Source organism: Acipenser ruthenus, chromosome 2 (assembly GCF_902713425.1).
Source record: "Acipenser ruthenus chromosome 2, fAciRut3.2 maternal haplotype, whole genome shotgun sequence".
Classification (NCBI taxonomy): domain Eukaryota; kingdom Metazoa; phylum Chordata; class Actinopteri; order Acipenseriformes; family Acipenseridae; genus Acipenser; species Acipenser ruthenus.
Window position 1 is genome coordinate 81,204,338 of NC_081190.1, and position 23,617 is coordinate 81,227,954.

The 23,617-nt window shown below is 37.5% G+C and overlaps 1 protein-coding gene across 2 annotated transcripts in view; it reads right to left on the reverse strand.

Moving 5' to 3' along the window:
* Window positions 1-289: 289 nt before the first annotated feature.
* LOC117408382 (platelet-derived growth factor C-like) overlaps window positions 290-23,617 on the reverse strand; it is a 115,790-nt gene continuing 92,462 nt past the window's right edge. The window contains exons 4-6 of one of the 2 annotated variants that reach the window (XM_034013326.3): window positions 14,573-14,780; window positions 6,435-6,652; window positions 290-4,023 (exon numbers count right to left, since the gene is read on the reverse strand). In XM_034013326.3, the coding sequence (XP_033869217.1) occupies window positions 3,907-4,023; window positions 6,435-6,652; window positions 14,573-14,780 (543 nt within the window). In that variant the 3' untranslated portion in view covers window positions 290-3,906. Of the gene's footprint in view, window positions 4,024-6,390; window positions 6,653-14,572; window positions 14,781-23,617 lie in introns of both variants that reach the window. The other variant, XM_059002293.1, reaches the window with a different exon arrangement.

The window sequence follows — 23,617 nt, forward strand, 5'->3', positions numbered from 1 at the left end:
TCTTTTTGGTGATTGCACCTTATGAATGATAATTCCTAATTGCATATTATTTATAGCAGATAGGGTAAAGCAGACAATTGTAAATTGTAAATTACATGAGAAGCTCCACACATAAATCCATATTTCTACAAATATTTGATGGCATATCAATGTTGTATGATGGCAACTGTGTATTTGAAGATAACTTGCAATTAAAAATTAAATTGGTGGTTATTACTCAGGAAAAACAAAACACAGCTGTGCTTTCATTAGACAAATGCAACAATGTTTTCAAAGCTCAAAATGTAGAAACAAAATGAAAATGTATTTTTAATAAGCTGAACTTTCTACAAAATCCTTGTTAATACAAAAACACATAACAATACAAATACAAACCAAATAACCGTTATATACATTCAAATAGTACAAAAAAAGTCTAAGAATGCAAACCATCTTTAAAAAAAAGAGCAGGCTAACATATTTCTCTGAACAATTTATTTAATGGTCATGTACCTTAAAGAGTAAGTAGCGGGGTTCTGAAAAAATATAGTGTCACACGCCCCCACGTATTACTACAAGTGTTTAAATAACATACAGTACCTGTATTTTTTTCAGTTAACATCCTGACAACTTTTTACACCTATAACTTTATGATCCATGATGTGGTACGGAAGAGAAAAGCCAGAGCACTTGTTATTTTTTGTGTTTTTTTTTTTTAATTGCTCTTCCTACAGTGATTTAGACATGAGATCTGGTCTCAAACCCCAGTGCACTAGAGGGGCCATTTTGAAAAGAGCTTTGAAACAGACTTTAGTTATAAGTGTAAATAAGTTGTTTGGATGTTAACAATGAAAAGACAAATTACAGGTACATTATTTAAACAGTTGTAGCAATTTTCTTTAAATTATGTCAAATATTTTAATTAACAGATTACAGGAATAAAGGGTAGACACTTTCTATATGTTCAAAACAAAGCATTTTATTAAGCCTTTCATGGGAATAAACACAGTTTTGAACACAATGTACACAAACATGGGTTTTAATGATGTGCTACTTGTGACCTGGCATGCTTTCTTCAGTTTTTCAGTTAAATCTTTGAAATATTATAGGCAAAGGAGATTGTTCTATTTTATTATGCTGCATCACTCACACTTGGAAAGATATACGTGGAAATCAAAAAAAAAAAAAAAAAAAAAGATTAGCTATAGATGATAGTATTTAATGATTCAGTAGATAAACTGAAAACAACCTACCTGTTGCATATTTTTATTGGGATGGTAACTTGTGATGATACAACCATATAATATACTGTACTTAAAGCACTGCAGGAGTATTTTGTATAACTATAAGCAGTATACTCAGTGTATCTATGTAGAAGATATGATGTAATCAATTATAACACAGCTTTATACATTATTTAAAAGGCACCTCTTTAACCATCTGCAAGATTATTAATCTTGAAATGATATAACCTGTTAAAATAATGACAAACAAAATGTTCTAGACTGTACACTTTATAACAGCACTTTTCATTGTAATAAAACATTATTTTTGAGTATTCTGAGGAAAGGTGGTAAAAGCTGAAGTTTTTTTCACCAATTGGTTAGGGTTATTGTTTCTTTTTAAGAGGCATTATAAGCAGCTTAGGATCTTTCAGCCAATCAGAGCACATGCAAACCACAACACAAAGAAACCCCATTCATGACATCGTTGTGTTCTATCAGACTTTATTCTAAATAACAGTACGCTTGACATCACCTGCTTTAAAATGCTGTACATGAGGCTTAAAATTCCCTACCTCAGACTCCTTTAAACTGCAGTGTATTCAAATTGGTGACATCACAATCGGCAATGTATCTGAGCCACATAATGGTATTCTCTTCATCAACCTTTTCCTTATCAATGAAAATCACAATGGACAAAAGGTTGATCATGAACTGAAAAACACTTGTAGAGTGTAAAAAAAAACCTTCAGTAACATGTGATCACCATCCTTTAACCCTTTAATAATGAATGGTTTTGGCTTCATGACCTGTGAATGGTTGATATGAAAATCCCACATTGGGTCCTCTCCACAACATTTTACTGTAACTAATTAGCTATTTAAAGCATTGATTGACTTAAACCACCATTGTGAAAAGGTTTCACTAATATCACTTTTGGTATTGTTTTTATTATTATTCACACCAGACTTTTTTTTTAGGTTTAAATAACTCATAAGTTAAAGATTTGTGAGTAGTGTTATTGCTTATTATCCTTGTCATTGACTGTCCTGCTACTTTTAAATGGAATCACCTTGGAGTCCCTTAAAGAGCTGGCCACAAATGTATTCCAAGACATTGTAAAAACACTGTGCTGTACCTATGATTTCCTTTCTTAGATCTTCACACAGTGTAAAATCTGTATAGGCTACAGTACATGGACCAAGCTGGTGGGGTCGTTATCTGAGCCCTGGGAATTTTACTAATACATGAATAACATTCATCGGAGTGCACTTATTACAATGAGCAGATGGGAAACACTACTTGAACTCGATCTTTATGTTGGAAGCAACAGAGAGATATGGGATGAAATAAAGAAATAAACATTCTTGCCATTGTAGTATTGGACCATAAATTGTCTGTCCTGTTTTGATCCCACATACACATCATTGTAGTCAACCTTGCATAAGTTCACTTGAAGCTAAAACACAAAGTTTCTATAATAATAATGACAATACCCTGCCTTATACTAGTCACTACTGAATCTGCCCAAAAAGTGTCCATTGGCAAACAACATATTCAGCCAGCCAACATCTCTCCCAAATTTATGCCTAAACTTGGTACTGCAGTTCTTAAGGCAGCATTTACTGTAGATGCAGATCACGGTGAAACACATTTCCTTTTTTTGTCCCCTAGTTCCTTTTGCAACACTCTCCTAAACATGGAGTTTAGATATTTGTCAAAATAATTATCTAGCAGGTTCTTTTAAGCACTACAGGAAATAAAGAGGGGCACTCCAGGGCATCTCAAGCAGCTGCCAACATGAAGGTGAAAAGATAACACAAGACGTGATAAATACCTTTCATAAAAATACATAGCAATATGGAATACGATTGTAAAATGAGACATCAAGTGTTGTTCTAAAAAAAGACACTAAAAATGTACTTTACAGAAAAAAAATGCTTATGGTTTCTAAATGAGCAATGGTGTAATTTTCACTGTTTTAGTGTGGACAATTCTTTGTTAATCAATCATCAAAACTGTGGGAGAAGCTGCAATTCGAAGACATATCTAGAACATATAAAAAATAATAATAATAATAATAATAAAACTTGGCAAAATTGGACCAGCTCAATAAAATAATTGATAGACGATTCTTTGATTCCCAGTTCTGTAAATAAAACAAAACAACAACAAAGTAGCAGAAGGCAGGACATGAAAAGGCTTTTTTTAAATGTACACAGTAGTATTTGAAAGTAAAACAAAAAAGGATATTCTTCCAAAATACTCAATAAAGCCACATATTAAGAAACTGAGCTTTCTTTAGAGAAAAAGCATGAAGGGAGTCAGAAACCAGTGCTGCCAGCTCAACTTCAAAACAGTCCAGCTCTTCAGAGTTCTTTTCAATTGCTATTTTCGACAGCATTCGAAAACTGGTAAAAGCCTTTCAATAATAGAAAAAGGAGAGACAATTAACAGTTGCCTTTTTTCAATCTCTTTCCCCTTTTTATGGACCTTACAGAAAAGTACAGGCTCATAGCAACACAACTCTCATCCTGTAGTACTAAATCCTGGATTGATATAGACTGGGCAGCTGGGGTCACCACACCCCAGTTCACTGTTAATCCATCATGTTCCATTAGAGACCACTGAGATAGACTCACAAACACCACCCTCAGATGTTTTTTGGAGGAGTGCTTTGAGGAAAGCACACTGTCTGATATTTTTATCCATCTGAATTGCCTTTGCACACACAGTCGCATTCCTCGTGGTGTTCCAAGGGTACATCTGTCATGGATTTTTGCCATCCTCTTCCACCACTTCTGTGTCTTAACTGGAGAACCTGAAATAATACACAAGCCATCAACCTATTGCCTGGCTGCATTTTGCTGAATATAGATTTTGTGATGTGCCATAATATACTGTTGCATATTCCTCCACTGTAGGAATAACTGTAAATTGTGTAAATGTGATCAAATGTAGGAAAATTATAGGGTGAACTTGTATTTTCATTTGTGTTATATTGTGCCTTAAATACAAATATGGGTTTACATGTTGTGAGATATGAATATTAGTATACATTTGGTAAAGCAATTCCTTTTTAAAGACAGTTTTGAAGTTGCTCATCTACAGCACGCTTGAAGATTCATGTTTTAAAAAAATAACACAACATATAAATGAAATATAAAATGGGCATTATATCATACCACAGTACACCAAACAACTACAGTGTAAATTAGACAAAACATACATTGAAAATACATAGATTTGTGTACTTGTTATTGTTGTTTTCATTTTCTTAAAGATACAATAACAAAATACACGGTAAACCCTGTATAATCCCTGCCCCTCAACATACTGGCAGTCTTGTCTGTCTAACTAATATGTTTATAATTGCAGGGTATACCTGAACAGTACTACTGTATACAGTTTTCAAATAATATTGTTATTTATACTTTTTTTTAGGTACATTATTAGATTTCAAAGGTACCTCTGTAAACCAGCACACTGTATTATACAGCACAATTGTCTGGTCATAAGGGGTGCTGGGTAAGACAGGTTTTACTATATACTATTGGATGCCACAAATTCTATAGTAGGTTTTGCACTGAGTGGCTACAAGTAACCATATGCTATACTGTATAGGCATATTCAGCTGAGATCATTTTTGTTAAGTGTTTATATATATACAGTAGAGAGTCAATTATCCAATCTTTCATCAACCGTACTGTCTAATCACCCGAACACACCTGTAATCAAGTGATGAATTATGTGTGGTGTATTACGCACACAGCTTCTGCTGCTAAAATGTCTACGCGATTTAGCTGCCAGAAAAGGACCAGCAGACTGAGGCAAATGAAAGCTACAGAATTATTCAGATCACCAAAACCTTAGATGGAGCATTGTGTGATTTAAATTGTTGCAGTTAAGCAAATTAAAACAGTCACCTTGTTTTTGATTTTTCTTCTATTTTGTCAGGAAGGGCTGGAGATCCTGTCAATATTACTGAGCAGCTGAGAACGTTTATTTTATTTGTTTCAATTGCACGTTATTACAATGCCTTAACAGGAAGTATCTAAGTATTGAAACATTATACTAAATTTGTGAAGTTTAATTATTCCTAAAGTTCTGTAATGGGTCATAGTGGTACTGAATTGTATTATTTGATGATTTGGTATATGGTACGTTTAATTACAGTATTTCATTACCTTAACTGTAGGTGTTAGTTTTACTGAATTGCATTAATTTAATGATTTGTAAAGCTTTGTAATTTTGTATGCTTAATGTAATAGAATAGGTTACTAGCTCTATATCATAAGTAGGTACTTGTGTATTAAGTACTTGTGTATGTTAACCTTATTCTATACATTATTAAAGGTACAGTAATTGTTATTAATACCTGTTCGATTACCAATACAAATCGATTATGCAAACCAGTATCAGTCCCAATAAGTTTGAATAATTGACTCTACTGTAATCACGTATTTTTTTTATTTATATCAATACTTTATGTGATGTATTGAAAGTGCTGATAGCAGCTGGGGGGATATGTTTATGTGTTAGTTGGCAACGCCCCTGACATGCACTTCACAGTTAATGCTGAAACACATGGAGCTGTAACTGTTCACTCACACTCTTGTTCTGATGCTGAAGTAAACAAGTTAAAAGCTAACCTGTTTCCTGCCGGGTACAAATCAAAAAGACACACACACACCCGAGATAATACTGTAGTAGACAAATTCATCTTCAGCAACTGTTTGAGTGAAGTGCAGATTTTTTTTTTTTTTTTTTTTAATTCATTTCTTTGTCTTATTTGTTTGCACAAAACATAATTTAAGAAAACAAACATTAAACTCCTAACATGGGTGTTTGTGTGGTTACAGTCCATTCTTTTCTTTCAATAAAGGTTTGTCTAATTTGTGTAAATTCAAACTTCAGTTCCCTCCCAAAAGGTAAAACACCCATGTGTTATATCTCTCCTCCCATTTTGCACACCTTAAATTTTAGGTTTGATTTGGTGCTCCGTAAGATAAATCGCAAATTGGAAAGCTGCACAATTTCCACAGCTTCTCAGCATTATATGAAATCTATCCTTACAATATAAAATTTACAGTGGAATTTTAGAACTTTCATTGATCTGCATGTCCAGGTGTGAAATTATGGTAGTGTCACTGATACAATAAAGAAATAATGAAATAATATTACGTACACACAAGCACATTGTTATTTGCACTTTAGTTTAGCTTTAGATACCTCGTGGTATTTTTTTGTGACTTTAGTGGGGACACATTGGCAGTCATGGCAGCTGTGTTCACAACAAGCACAGTTTCCTCCACATCGCTTGACCAGTAGGCAGTTTGGCCAAAAGATGGTGTCAGTGCGCTTGAGCTCCTCTCTCAGGGACACAGAGAAATTGCGTGGGGTGCAGCTGTACAACCTCACCTCTTCCTTCAGGAGATTCAAATCCACCACTAGAAAAAAAAAGCATAAGACAGAATCCTTTTGTTACTTGATCTCTTAGGCTTGGAGATAGGAGTGTGGCACATATTTGTTTCAAATTGTGGCTCTAGCACAATAACATGTCTTCTGTACAGTATCCCACATGAGAGGATCAGCTAAGCCGAGCCAGGTGCACAGACAGGAGATAATAAAGAAATTCATTTAGCTATATGACTGGTGTTTGTTTAAACCATACAAGACTGCAGGTGGCAGAGAAATGTTTTTGGCTCATCCTGAACAGATTTGATAGATCCACTCAAAGCTGAAAACCACTTGCACATACATAGGGATACTACCTCACCTTGAGGCAACCTCAATTGAATTTAATTATATTTAACTTTTTAAGGGACTTTTCCCTTAAAAAGCAGGCGCTTCTACATTGGCTGGGGGAAAGTCGACACATGCTATGCACATTCTGCATGTTATACGTAGTGCACGTCTAAAACATTGTATGACTTTAAAGGGTGGGTAAATCGCCTTCTCATGCTAACAAGATGTACAATTTAGCAATTTGCATGGAAACATCTCAGAAAGCCGTACCTTATGCTTACAAGAATTCAGCAGTTAAAATCTCGTTTGTGATCTCGCATAGCTTTCTACTACAAAAGGCTGTACCAAGCTATACTTTATTATCTGAGATCTGTTAGAAGTAGCCATGGCAAGGTTTGTTGACCAAATAGGAAAGAAAACATACAATATGAGATGGTTTAGATACCTCATCATTCAGTATTGTTTTTTTTATATGACACCATTTATTCAACATTTCAAATAACTGCCATTTGACTCATAAAATGATAGTGCTTTATAGTTTGGTTGTTTTATAAGCAAGGTTAGAAAAACAATACTTGTGACTACAAATAAAAAAATGCAACCCTATGCAATACATAAATAAATAAATAAATAAATAAATAAATAAATAACGAAGCCCTTTGCAAAGCACAGCCTTTTTTTCATCCTTTTACACTTTTGCTATCTTCATGTTTGGTGATCGGATAGAACATTTGCTTTAAGCTTAGACTTTTCTGTCCCTTAGCAATAAAATGCAATAGACTGTACACTAGCCTTAAGTAGCATCTATCATGGGTACCTACCAAGGACAAAAAAAGTGTGTTTGTACCGAAATATGTATTAAATTAGCATAGCTGGGAATTTGTTGCCAGTGACTTTATTATGGCTGCGGGCTGTTGCTCTGGTAACACCTGTTATGTCGCAGCTAAGGTTACTGACACATACAGTCACACGTGTTTCCCATTTGCAGTGCAGTAACCATTACACTGAAGTTTTAAAGAATGTAGACATGACAGATATGACAAATTTAAGTAAAGGCGCTTCTGGATTTCTGAATTAAATGGATAAGGTCAATCACTAAGTTTGAATTAATTGGTTTGTTTCCATGTAGAAATATATACATGGGGTGACAGTGTAACTAGGTCTAGTGTGCGCTGTACTGCATTGTGTTATGTTGAATGTTTTCTGCTTCAGACATAAAAAGAATAACCACAAGATGGGATTTAGTTGTATATGCAGTCTGTAAAAATTTGTGAATTACATTTTTATTTTTACTATAGATCATATATTCTTCATTGTAGAGCTATTTAAAAAGTTAATTCAATCACACTCCAACCATTTAAAAAATACAAAGACGAGCAAGTGCGGCCACGGTGTGTATATAATATATAATATATAATATATAATATATATAATATATAATATATAATATATAATATATAATATATAATATATAAGATGGACCGGTCAACAGACTGGCCTTCCTTAAGGTACACCGGAACTGTATTGGACTTCCATAGATTTGGATCAGACAACTCATGGCGCCCGGTCTGGTTTGCATCAATAGTTTCCAGCATAAAAATGATCATTGAATAAAATAATTTCATTGAAAGTCATTCAGCTATTAAAATACAGCCAAAATATGGGCAGAGGTTAGAACATAATGAAGATATTTTATTTAACATCATGTAATCAAAGAAACTACTACATGATATCACAAAAGTCTACTGGATGGAAAACTACAAAGTGGTACGTAATTAGTGGGGCTTGCGAAGCAAGAGAGACTTTCCTAACAAGTAAGACAAAAAGTTAGAGCATATGAAATCATCCTCTACTTCTCTGCTATTCTAATCTGAAATCAAAACAGAAATAACTTTTACCAATCAAGAGGTACACCTGTTTTAGTAACCGCACCAACTAAATTTTCTCTAACTTTTTATAAACAACTGAAATTTTGACCACTTTCCCCAAAGCAAGCCCCACAACTTTACTTGTAAAGTTACCATCTAGTTCAATATGTTAACGTAACATTATTCAGCAGGTTTCATTTGACTTTATGAAGCAAAATCTGTTAATTATATAGGGTGATGCAAAACTTTGGCCATAGCTGTACATTTACAAATATGGAAAGAACTCTTATCTCATAATATTGGCATCACTTCAGAATTCATAGAAAGCACTTAAACCAAAACCTCTTTTATCAATTTGAGTATTAACTCCTGGCACGAGTTCAAATGTAAAGTGTATTTAAAAAAACATTTTATGTGGTGAAAATGTATATTTTCCCTTTCATAATTAATTACAGTAGTGGTATTTTCAGATTAGAATCTGACTCACAAGCACTTTCTAGGTCTTAGCTTTCTTTACTGATGATGAATCATGAATGTAAGGAAGTCCAAGTTGTGGTTGGTTCTTTTTTCCCCAGATTTTATGTTGCTTGCATCACATAAAGATGTGTTTCTGTTTTAGTGCAAAAACATAATTCAATTTAGAATTGTTGCTAACATAGGAAAACAATTTGACATTTCATTTTCTTGCAATTGTTCAAGCATCATCTCTAATGTGCCAAGATGTTTTATACTTATTTTTACTTTCTCATAGTCACTATGGTATTCTTTTTAATGAAATGAAATGAATCATTTACTTTATTAATGCACAGTTCACTCTTTTTATGAATGTGATTACAAAGGGCAGTCAATTAGAGCTCTGTACTGAAGAAGTCCAAAATGGATGCCTTTAAAACCAAACTGTTTTGGGTTTAGGTATCTGCTGAATCTATGAATCTGGGGTGCCTTATATACATTTACACAGGCACTCATTAATTAAAAGATGCCTTTCCTTTGTGTTATTTTTGAAAAAAAATTATCACATTGTGTGGCAGGACGGCTGAATAGTGACGTTCCCAGACCAGACCTGGAAACTGACAAAGAGGCAGACAGGCACTTGCTGGTAAAAATAATGCTGGTGCGCCATTTTTATTTCAACAAAAATAAATGAAAAAGATATACAAAAAACACTGTTCACAGAGCAAAACAAAAGTACATACAAAACAGGTCACAAACACAAATATCTCCCTCCACCCAAAACAAGTACTGTGCTGGTGCGTCGCAGCATGAGTAGCAATTGCTTTCTTTTCTTTTTACTTTTGTTTTAGATTTTCTCCCGTTTCACTATTGTTTCTCCTCTCAAACACCCACAACATTTACATGTGGCCATCTCCAAATTAACAACCAATTAATTAATTAATTTGGAAATGGCTACATTCTGCACAAGAGTTTTAGTTTGCACGGCGTGGTGACGTGTAGGCATCCCTGGGCAATGGCATCACCGGGTGATGGCAAACTGGCCTCCCTGGGAAATGGCAAACTGGTCTCCCTGGGCAATGGCGAACTGACATCCCCAGGCTATGGCGAACTGGCATCCCCAGGCAATGCAGGCTTTGCAGCCCTAGGCGATGCAGGCTTGGCAGCCCTAGGCATTGCAGGACAGGGCAGGAGCGGTCCCTCGGGAGGCAACGGCCGGTGTGGATCCTCGGGAGGTGACGGCAGCAGCGGACCCTCGGGAGGCGACGCCAGCAGTGGACCCTCGGGAGGCGACAGCAGCAGCGGACCCATGGGAAGCAGCTCCAGCTCCTCTCGTGGTGGAGGTGGAAGCAGCAGGTAGTCTCCCTCTAGCGGTGGAGGCAGGAGCAAAAGGTAGACTCCCTCTAGCAGTGGAGGCGGGAGCAGCAGGTAGTCTCCCTCTTGTGGTGGAGGTGGGAGCAGCAGGTAGTCTCCCTCTGTCTCTGGAGACTGGTGCGGCTCTCCCTCGGTCACTGGTAACTGGTGCGGCTCTCCCTCGGTCACTGGAGAATGGTGCGGCTCTCCTTCAGTCACTGGAGACTGGTGCAGCTCTCCCCCAGTCACTGGACATGCAGGATTCCCCTTCTTAGGCTCTGGACACAAGGCCTTCCCCTTCTTGGGCTGTGGACGCTCGGGCTCCCCCTTTCTGGGCGCTGGACACTCGGGCTCCCCCCTTCCAGGTGTCTGGGTCCCAGTCGGCCTCTGGGCAGCTGTCCTCCTCATGCCCATAGCACAGGCAATATGTGCACCACTCCTCGTCATCCCATTCAACGGTGTAGTACTCTGGCTCTCACTCCTGGTAGACCTAGTCCATGACCTTGGTCATTGCCTCCAAGGCCTCCATGAGCCCTGGATACCCTCTAGTGATCCCCTTCAGCTGGATCTCGGGCTTCAGCTGGACAGAAATCCAGGGGGATATCCAGGTGACTGTCCCCCAGCAGAGTACTCCCCTCTGTTCTCAGCCACAGTGGGGTCCTGGGGTCTGCTCTCATACCTTTCCGTTCCTCTCTGGACAGGTGGCCCTTCCTGTCCCCTCTGGACAGGTCATTCTCTTCTGTAGTGCCTCACCTCTGTGAAGTGCAGGCACCACGAACCTTCAGTTTTTCTTCACAAAAAAAATACTTTAAAAAAAGTGCACCTGCAGTACCTGTTCTGGCCTGGGTCCATGGAAGCGCTAGAACCCTACCTCTACTACCACGTGTGGCAGGACTGCTGAGTAGTGATGTTCCCAGACCAGACAGAAAGCTAACAAAGAGGCAGACAGGTACTTGCTGGTGAAAAGAACGCTGGTGTGCCATTTTTATTTCAACAAAAACAAATGAAAAGGATTTACAAAAAAACACTGCTCACAGAGAAAAACAAAAGTGCATACAAAAACAGGTCACACACACAAATATTTCCCTGCACCCAAAACTAGTACTGTGCTGGTGCTTCCCAACATGAGTAGCAATTGCTTTCGTTTTAGATTTTCTCCCGTTTTTACTATTGTTCCTCCTCTCAAACACCCACAACAAACACACAAACAGGTTTATATAACGTGGCCATCTTCGAATTAACAACCAATTAATTAATTCGGAGACATCCACATTCTGCATGAGAGTTTTAGTTTGCATGGCTGACAATCAATTTATCAATAATCACTGACTGCCGACCATGCATTCACACAAGCTGTCTGGCAGATATGAGCTGCTAACCCCACCTCTGCCAGACCACATTTAATACAACCTATCTTGTTCATGGAAAACTATCAACTGTATTATTTTCCAAGTGACACAAGTATCAGATATGATTGGCTAGCATTGAGTTTGTTACTGCTGAGTCACCAACAAAATAGGACAGTGTCCTAAACTGGGCAACACGTAGCTGGCTTATTGCCACGTTGTTGACAGCATGTTGACCAGCATGGTCACACAAGGCAACACGCCGGCAACACAAGTCTCCCTCATGTTGCCATCAATGAAAGTTGCTTGTGTCACCAGGCCAGTTTAGCTGCTGGAAATTCTGTGGCCAGAGCCCAAGAAGAGGGAGCCGCCAGCTACAGAGAAGGGGGGAGGTCAGGAGACTGCTGCCATCGCCACCATTACTGCTGGAGTGTGGCACGCCATTGCTACTGCCAGCACCAACACCACGTCCAGAGTGCCCAGCGCCTCTGCTACCGCCGGAGTGTCCCACACTGAGGGCAGCATTGCCGTTGCCAGTGCCACCGCCACACCTGGAGGGTGCCACCCCGCTGTCTGCCTTTCCACTGACAGCATTGACTTGGCTGGAGGAGCCAGCATGGCCGCTGTCATCATTTCCACTGCCAGCGTTCCCCCTGCCAGGATTGCCCCTGCCAGAGGAGCCAGCCTGTTCGCACGGGGGGGGGGGGATATGTAGCAGGGCAGAAGAGAGCCCTGCACATAATTAGTGGGGCAGGGCAAAGTACAGCTTGTAAATAAATGTATTGGGAAATGTACTGTGGAGGGTCTGAAACATGGGTGATTTACTGTATTGCAAATACGTTATTGTTGTTGGGTTTAACCCTTTGCTGTCCTTTTATTCAGTGCGTGTCAGGCGCGTCAGGTCCAATTTATTTTCACACGCGCAGTTTATTTCAGACGTGCTGTTTAAATGTATTTTTTTTCACAGTAAAACAGGTTTGAAAGGCACTGCATATCAACAAGACACTCAGTACTGCATCACCAGCACCGCCCCACCCCTCTTTTTCAAATAACTCTTAATAATAGTACATACCGATAAATCATCTCTTGATCACTCGTTTTATCACCAAACTCCTCAATAATGCGATCCCCAAGTCATTATTTTATTACTATAACATCTAAAAAAAGCTCTGCAAATGTCTGTGATATTCTTTAAGCGCTGGATGTGGAAGCAGCTATCTTGTTTGTTTATGTCCGTGTTATCTATGTGATGCCGGGACTATCAGTATTCATGAGATACGCCCTTTTTTTCGGCTTCTTTCGGCTCCTTTCGGTCTCACTCGGCCATTAAATGGTTTTCTTGGCTTTTTCCGGAGAAGAAAACGACTAGAGACCTGTTTTTTGCGTCTTTTTGATGATGTCGGACAGGGTCCGACATTGGACCAGAAAGGGAAAATTGCGATGTTGGACCAGGTCCGACATAGGACCACAAAGGGTTAAGATATTTGAGAGTCAGGCATTTGGATGAGAGGAGTTAAAAAATTTAAACCAAATGCATCAATTTTGCTAAAGCATAATAGAGTGAATATTTATAGGTGTGGAAGTTCAACAAAACAGAGCTTACCTTCACTTGTTTAATTATTATTATTATTATTTATTTCTTAGCAGATGCCCCTATCCAGGGCGACTTACAATTGTTACAAGATATCACATTATTTTTACATACAATTACCTATTTATACAGTTGGGTTTTTACTGGAGAAATCTAGGTAAAGTACCTTGCTCAGTGTCCCCGCAGCAGTACCAGCAGCAGTGTCCCCACCTGGGATTGAACCAACAACCCTTCGGTCAAGAGTCAAGAGCCCTAACCACTACTCCACACTGCTGCCCCTTAATACAGTAATCCATCACGTATGCACCTGTCACATATCCTCTTGTCACATATCTGCCCTAACTGTTTATCCGCCATCATCAATCTCTTCAGCAACGTTAGTTTATTATTGAAAAGAGAAGATTGGTTCAGATATTGTAGATCCTACCAAAGTTTTCGTACACTGTGTTGTATGTGCTCTGTGCGCAACCATTGCTGGAAGTGTCACGTGAGCTGTTCAGTGTGTTGATATGTAAATAAGTCCTGTTTGCCTGTGGGGTGTATCAACTTCAGTCTCCGGCTTGACCTCCTGCCTGTCACTCAGCAGCGAATGTACGCACCCACACAGCAGATGGCTACCCTGTCGCAAGCATTACTACCCTGTATCTTTCTAAACCAGAGATTTAGGGGAGCTCCATAATAAAAGCTGAATCTCAAAACAATAATTGTGTGAATATAGTAATTGTTACAGCTGTGTATAATTGTATTTTATACAGGATTCATGTCCGCCCTTACTCTGGTCCCACTGCAGTCGGATATGCAACGGATTACTGTATTCCCATTTCTTTAGGATCCTACATACAAATTTAGCATGAAAATTATTTTTTAGCAACTCTTCAGAGATTGTATCATATTTATAGTGCTCTATTTAAAGAATGTTTGCTTAACAAATGCAGAGACTGCAGAGGGCATTTCATGTTATGTCTAATGTGTCACACGGGAGTCTGACACTTAAAATAATAAGATTTCTACCTCTGGATTTCCTGGGATGGATGAATGACTTCCCAAGCACGTGCCATGTTGGCTTATACAAGTCTTCAATATCCAGCTGCCATCTGTCAGGATCCAAGTACTTGATGACCTCCTCCACAGTGCTGAAGCCAGAGACTGCTTCATTTAGGAAGTCCACACTCTGCAGTGATGGTGGCAGCACTGAAGGGGCTTCTGGTTCAGGAAGGTTCTGGATTGAAAAACAAAATAGGCAAATGCAATATTAAAACCGGAGGGAAAACTTAATTTCTTCCTTTCTACCAAATGATAAAGCCCACAGTGTCAAAAAAGCTATGCAGTTAGTGACATGAGTTCACAATAAACAGTAACAATACCTAATTAAAATCAATATATGAGCTAAACCTCACTGTTATGTTATACTGTTTAGAAAATGCTTTTTTTTTAAGATGTAGTAATATGGGCCAGTCGCAGCGCAAACATACTGCAATTTGCATTTCTGTTGCAACAATTCGCAAAGTATACATTTTGTCGTATGTACTAAGAGAAAATATGTTAATAAAGGGAGACACAGTATACTAATTTAAATATTTGTTGAGTCATCTTAGCAAGAGCTCTAGCATTGCGCTGAAATAACACTAATGTGTTTTGGGTAAGCTACACATTACATTATGAAAAAAATATAAATCTGTACAGTACGCAGTACAGTAGTAAAATCAAATGAATACCTAGTGCACTTTCTTTTTACTTTAGCCTGTAGGCTACTGGTAACACAAAATATATCATGCTGCTGCATTGCACACATTGGTGTACATTGTAAATAAAAGATTACTTTAAATTGAAACATTTAAATTAGCATTTTATAAATATTAGTATTATTAACTTGGTCTACTTAGTAGCCTAGACAATTAATACAAAATAGATCATGGTGCCGCATTGACAAGTTATGATACTTACAGGACAGTCAATTTTCATTAATACGAATTTCAAGGGACCAACAACAAATTTTGCATTATCCCACTAATTTGTATTATCATGAGTAGCCTATAAGCCAAGTGTATAGTGTCAGTTTTTATTTAAGTTAGTCGGGTGCATTGCTAAATTGTGCACAATTACAAACCACCTGCACATTAATAGAATAATTGTGTTTACTAATCCTATACAGATGTTCAGAATGAGCTGGAAGGGTTCCAACACGGGTTCTATTGCTTCCAACACGTTGAGGAAACCAGAAATGTCATAGAAATTTGTTTTCAAAGCTTGTAAGTACACTCTGCTTATACTGAAAAATCGATATTTGGGTGTTTGCCTGCATGCCAGCAACAATTGCGACTGTTTAAAACATGCTTTCAAAAGTTCTTAACAAATTGATGCAATTGTAAGTGTTGCAATTGCTGGCAGTCTAGTATTATTATTATTATTATTATTATTATTATTATTATTATTATTATTATTATTATTATTATTATTATTATTATTATTATTTATTTATTTATTTATTTCTTAGCAGACAACCTTATCCAGGGCGACTTACAGTCGTAAACAAAAATACAAATTACATGATTGCAATTGCAGATGATTTATGAACTGTGACGAGGCACGCTGCGAGGTGGTGGCTGGGAAGGATGGAGGTCGAAACAAAAAGAAGCGACATGAAAGAATAACACACAGAGCTTTTATGCGCTTGCTGATGACGTGTTGGTTAGGGGCGGATTCTCTGTTGCAGAAAAGCAACCAAGTTTACAATTCAGCACGGAGAATCCGCTATGAATGAATGGCAATGAATGAATGATGATGATTGCAATTGCAGATGATTTATGAACTGTGAAGGGCGCTCAGGGCCCTGATGACCTGCGTGAGGCCGACTGGAAAAACATGAACAGTTACATGCATCCCAGTGCCGCAAATAGGAAGTGGCTATGGGCCATCTCCCCCCAAAAAGACAAGGCTGCCAAACCATGAATGGAGAATAATAATAAATAATTAACGCACTCCACAATGGCGAGATAAATTTGGCCGGAGGCCTCGTCCGTGGGTACCTGACTGCTACATGCGTGAGGCCGGCTGGAAAAACATGAACAGTTACATGCATCCCAGTGCCGCAGATAGGAAGTGGCTGTGGCCACCTCCCCCCAAAAAGACGAGGCCGCCAAACCATGAATGTAATAAATAATTAACGGGCTCCACAGTGGCACACAGCCACCTATCCCCCAAATATTGAACTTAATCAAAATCAACAGCTGAGACACGGCCCGTCCCCCAGAGCATGACTGCGCTGGGGGAGAGAGCCCAGCCTCTCCAGCCCGACCACGCACCCTGCAGAACTAAATACGAACTAAGTGCTCAGCGCTCAGGTAAGGAAAAAAACCCTAAACACATATTTTTTTAATTTTTAGGGGGAAACCTCAGGGTATCTGTGGCTGAGGGGATCCCTTCCTCCAGGCTCTAAGTGGTCAACTCCCGTTTCGGCCTCCCAGCGCTTGACTGAGCAGCCGAAACAAAAAGAAGCGACATGAAAGAATAACACACAGAGCTTTTATGCGCTTGCTGATGACGTGTTGGTTAGGGGCGGATTCTCCTTTGCAGAAAAGCAACCAAGTTTACAATTCTCAGAGCAGTGTTTTCTGTCCAAACCAGAGTGATGTGTGGAGTTCTGCAAGAACGCATCCCAGTTTGATAAGAAATTCAAGTACTGATATATCACTATTGTAGAGTAATTTGTTTCAAGTTTTATTTTAAATACCACTTTGATATAGTCATGTTTTCATATATTGAGTCATTTTAAGGTAGTTATTATGGAGATTATAAAATAGACATGCAAGTAGATTTTATTTTAATTTTATTAGATTATATAATTTTTTGTTCCTTGCATACAAGCTAAAAAATGTGTTTGAATTTATTTGTAAACCTCATTATGGTCTAAGATTTTATGTAGCTTACACCTTATGCTTAAAAAACATCTATCCTACTTCAAGTGGTTTATCGTGTATATATTTTCTTTTAAAATAAATGACTATTTGTGCTTTTAAAAATCATTTGCACACACAAATCATATAGACTATAGACAGGAGTAATCACGTGGTATAGTTTTCAAGACAATGTGCATTATTTTAGTTTTGTTTTGGTCCTGATTTCACCCACTCCCTCCTGTAAATGAACAGGTCCAGCTGCTGTCATTGAATAAAGTTACATGCGACCATTACTTGTAACCAATGGGTCCTCAAAGAACGTGAAAGAGTGCATGTACTGGTTAAAATATGTGTACACATTTATCGGGTTACAGCCAAATCCATTTGAAAGGTCTGTATGAGGCTAGGAGGGTACAATAACAGTTTGCTGAAGATTTGTGCAAAATGAAGCCAGTTATCGTGTTCACCATGTAGAGTGTGACAGGCAGAGACAGATGGATGGACAAACACGATTGGGCAAAATTATGAAAGAGAAAGGCTGTTGTGACATGGCCAGTACAGGTATGTTTCAGTCAAAAAGCAACGTTACAGTTAACGCAGCAGTTTAAATTGTCCTTCCTGTTGGGCATATCTGTTTTTTTTAGGCATAACTTTTCACACAGTAACATAGACGAATGCATAAAAAGTGTAATATTGTATAATGGCAACTTACTGTAGAAGCATATGTACAGTACAATAGTTTTTTTTTTTTCTTCTTGATACCAGCATTTCTGCCCAGGGTGTGCATCTGAAAAAGCTTTATGAAAATGTTTGTAATTCTATATGGTAATTGCAGCCGTGTCCTGCAACTCCAAGACTAGTATTCATTTTAAACAACATGACACTAAATGAAAACTATGTAGGTCATATTGACTTATTTTAACAATACAGACAGATAAGTAATCTAAGTAACTACTTTAAGACTACAATTTCAGCAACACTATGACTAGTCTTTCAAATAAAGATTCCTTAAGGTAAATTGTTCAGAAAGTAAACGAAAGCAACACCAGTCAAAGCAGTAAGGCTTAACACATTTGCTTCAAAGGAAGATCTCTTGGCAAACCTGATAACGATATATACTCGCTGGCCCCTCAAGGTCCCGGTAGGGCTAATAGAACCATAGTCAATTTCCTAAAAGATATTTAGGAAAATGAAAAGATTTCAAACAAAATAGGTAATAAATAAAGTCCATAGAAAAAGAAAAAAAAACTGATACTAAAAAAAAGATATCACATAGATATGAACCAAACAAATTAGTAATAAATAGCTGTAATAGCAGGGGTAGCAGTGTGGAGTAGTGGTTAGGGCTCTGAACTCTTGACCGGAGCGTCGTGGGTTCAATCCCAGGTGGGGAACACTACTGCTGTACCCTTGAGCAAGGTACTTTACCTAGATTGCTAGGTAATATCTTGTAACAATTGTAAGTCGCCCTGGATAAGGACGTCTGCTAAGAAATAAATAATAATAAGTAAGATAGCATTAAGAATAACTTAAAAAATAACTAAATGAAAGCCCTCATCCACCTTAATTGAACCTCGACATGTTCTATACAAAAGAAAGATATATTTATAGGAAAATATAAATAAGACCTAATATATACTGGGAGTGTGTGGCAAAGTGGTTTACAGTGCGCAGGTGATGTGATTGTGAAACAGAAGACAGACAACAAACAGGTTTTATTTTATAATCCTGGTCTGGCGACCACAAAAAATAATCCCAGACAATACACAGCAATGTGTATTGCACTGTTCCAAAACAACAGGTTGCAGTCCCAAAATATTTAAGATCATTCTTACATTCATACAGCACTTAACTCTTTTAATACTAGGATGTGTCAACTCTGATAGTAACTAGCCAATCAAGAGACTTCTCCTAACCCCCTTTAATCAAGACCACTTAGGAGAGGCTTAGCAGAATTATTTATTTTAAAATTAAAATAGTGTTAACTGTAATTTCGATTTCCTCACATATTTTCCCTTATTTTCTGTTTGTATTGCATAACAAGATGTGTATTGTGCTGCTTATACAGAACAATGCACTGCTAGAAGCAGACGTTCCAATGGACATTTGAAGAAGAGAAAAACGCTCATGTGTGAATACAAAAATCAGCTGGCGTAAAAAACGCAGTGAATAAACACTGTAGTGTGTTTAGCCCTTTATAGGAAGAATCTTTTGTAGCAAAAGTTTTGCTTTTGTGGATGAGGAAAAAAGTTACAAGAAAGATGTCTACAAGGATTTATTTCAGCAATTTTTTGCAAAACTCCAAAAATGCTAATTCAAAAGTATTCATACCCTTTGATGCTATCATAGTATTGTCTACAAGGTGCTAGAAATTGCAATATGATAATACAGAACTTAATTCTAGAAAAGTCATTCTTAAAGAGTATAAAAGGGTGAGGCATAGGATGATTGCTGTCATTACCAATAAGTCAATATGGGAAAAAGTAAAGCGCTATCTGAAGACCTTAATCAGAAAATGTATTTATTGTCATAAAGCTGGAGAATGATACAAGAAGATTTCCAAGCATTTGAGTATCCCAATTTCAACTATTGTTTCTATTATCAAGAAGTACAAGACTCGTGGTACTGTTACAACGCTCACTCAGGAAGAAAGAAGGTTCTTTCACCAAGAACAAGTAGAAGAATTGTGAGGGTTAATAACAATCCGAGATTGACTGCCAAAGATATTCAAAGTGAATTGGCTACAAGTGGGACTGGGGTTTCCATTTCAACCATAGGTCGAGTATTGCATGGTAAAGGTCTCAATGGTCGCAGGCCAAGGAAAAAGCCACTCTTAGGAAAACGTCACAAGGACAATCGCTTAAAGTTAACAAAATGGCATTTGAATGACGGATATGAGTTCTGGTCAAAGGTTTTGTGGAGTGATGAAACAAAAATCGAGCTATTTGGTCACACTGATAGTCGTTACGTTTGGCACAGGACATTTAGTTCCAATACATGGTAAAATGGATTCCATAATACCAAAAGATATTGGCCAATCATCTGAAACCCTCCACTACAAAACTTGGTTTAAAGCGCAACTGGACGTTCCAACACGACAACGCACAATCCAAAGCACACATCAAAATCTACTTCAACAAGGTTCTGGAATGACCTAGTCAAAGTCCTGATCTAAATCCGATTGAGAATCTTTGGTATGAGTTGAATGTTGTGCACATGAGAAGTCCTCGGAATGTGAATGAACTGGAACAATTTTGCGTTGAAGAATGGTCAGAAATCATTAAAGAATCTTGCCAAAAACTCATTGACAAATATCCTAATCATTAAAATAGGTTATTACTGCTAAAGGCGGCTCAACTAGATATTAATTTCATTTTCCTTGTCAGGGTAGGAATACTTTTGAATTAGAAATAAAAAATATTTATTTCAGCAAAATTTGCAAATTGCTGAACTAAATAACTATCTATTTCTTGTAACTTTTTTCCTCATCCACAAAAGCAAAACTTTTGCTACAGAAGATTTTTCCTATAACTATTTGTTTTTGAGACATTTCTAGAAATTGTACATTTCCATTGGGGTATGTAAACTTTTGACTACAACTGTATATAAAATATGATTAGTGCTACTGGTCTGCTGTTTTGAATTGTTTAATATTTCCTGGACTTATGAAGTTCTGAAGTGTTATGAGTTAATTAGGTATGCTCCACAGCTATTATTAGCTGTCTGTCCATACACTTGTCCATCTGTATCAAATCAAACTTTATTTATATAGCACCTTTCATGGCAGAGCCACCTCAAGGTGTTTAACAGAAAACAGTTCAAAACATCAACAATAAAACTGCAAAAAACATAAAAACAGTAATACTAGTACATAAAATAAAATGAAAACAGTAAAAACAACAAAACAGTAAAATAAAAATGACAGCCAGATTAAAATGGAAACGATAGATCATACAAATGGGTTTTCAATCTTGACTTGGCAATGGTTGAGGCCTCTCTTATAGAGCCAGGGAGAAAGTTCCACAGTACAGGGGCCCTACAACTGAACACTCTACCACCTGTGTTTTTCTTAAAAGCCCTTGGGACAGTAGGACCTTAAAATCAATCCTAGACCACACCGGGAGCCAATGTAGGGCTGCTAGCATGGGATATATGGTATTTTCTGGTGTTGCAATAATCAAGACTAGATGATACAAAGGTACGCATCAATCTCTCAGCATCCTGCAGTGAAAGAAAGGGTCTTACTTTAGCAATATTTGTAAGGTGAAAAAATTTTGAAGTGGTTACATTCCTGATATGCAGTTCAAATGAAAGATCTGGGTCAAAAATGACACCCAAGTTCCTCATTTCAGCTTTCAGCGAGCAAGGGAAGCGGCCCACTGGAAAAACACATGGATTTCTATTGTTTAGTTGACCCTTTGGTCCCAAAAGCATTACCTGTTTTATCTGAATTTAACAATAAAACGTTGTCCGACATCCATAGCTTAACATCAGCGAGGCAGGTAGTCAGCATAATTGAAGATAAAGTATCACCCGGTTTTAGAGCCAAATATAATTGAGTATCATCAGCATAGCAATGAAAATTGACCTCATGCCTACAGACAGTACCGCCCAAGGGCAGCATAGTGGAAAATAAAACAGGCCTGAGAACAGAAACCTGGGGGACGCCACATGTAACTTCAGATAGAATGGAAGAATCTTCCTCAATTTTAACATATTGTAGCCTATTTGAAAGATAGGATTTAAACCAGGACAGTACACTACCTGACAATCTTAGAAGACTCTTGAGACATTCAATCAAAATAGGACGATCACTAGTGTCAAATGCTGCACTTAGATCTAAAAGCGGTTTAGTAGGAACAGGGTCTAAAGCACATGTAATGGATTTTGTGTTACTTACTAAGTCAATTAAATGTAGCTAATTAATTAAGGTGAAAGAATCAAAAGTTTGGTCTGGTGTAGCAGGGCCCAGAGAAATAGTTTTGTCAGTGATGTAGGACGGCTTGTTTAAATTGCCTGTACTATTAAATATCGGATTTCTTAAATTGCCTGTACAATTAGATATCTGATTTCTTATATCAATGATTTATTTTTTATTTTTTTATTTTTTATTATTAAATACATCACACTTACTGTACCAAGGTTCTTAAATAGCACTTATTCAATGTGTATTAAACTATTCATTACCATTTCTTCTTATATACTATTCTGTACAAACTTTTTCGAGAGCTCTTATTTTAAATGTACAGCCGTGACAGGGGATGCATGTTACTGCTATAATTGTTTAATGTCAAATTGCTCCATACTTTATCTAAATAAAAGTTTTTTTTTTTTGTTGTTTTTTTTTTTAACCACATCACTGGTCATCGGTTTTGATGGCTGATAAGGGCTTTATTTTTAACACAGAATAAGAGACGATGAGACATTTTGAAGGGAATGCATCAATTAATTAATATTGCTCAGGGCACATGAAACACTTAAATTAATTGCATTTAACTTATAAAAGTCAAAAGCTGTTCACTGCTCTATAGTGTTTTAATCTTCCACCTCATACATGTTACATGATTGGACATATTTTACACTCTATACTGAATGTGTAAAGGTCCATGAGAAGCCTTTTCTAAAACTAAACCAGTGAGATTGCAAAGAACCACCTTGTTGAAACATACACTGACATTAATGAGATGCATGCAAAAAAAGACCATGGATTAAATGCTAAATTCAGTGGCAGTCTGATAAACAGTATGCCACACTGCCAGATACTGTTGTAAAATAGATTGCCATGTTGTGTTATGTAGCAATAAAAAGCTCATTTCTATATGCCTTGTGTTTCTATTTTTTTCAAGAGACCCCCAAACCCACTAAAATCCATGGCTCCTAGGCCAAAAACATTGGTTGCCCAATCCAATTGTTGGGCAGCACTTTAGGAGCAAGTTGGTTGCTAACATATTCAAGTACAACATCAAAGTGTTCTGACACTAAAGTAAGGTGACCATATGGCTCCGTGTTCAGCGGGACGTGTTAGGCATGGCTCCACAATTTGGGATTTTTTTTTTTTCATTAAAAATCTTCATAATATTTAATTGACCAGCCTTGTAGTGGTATGTTTGTTTGCTTCACTAAAAGCTTCCACTGAATCAAACGTGTTGACATTACATGT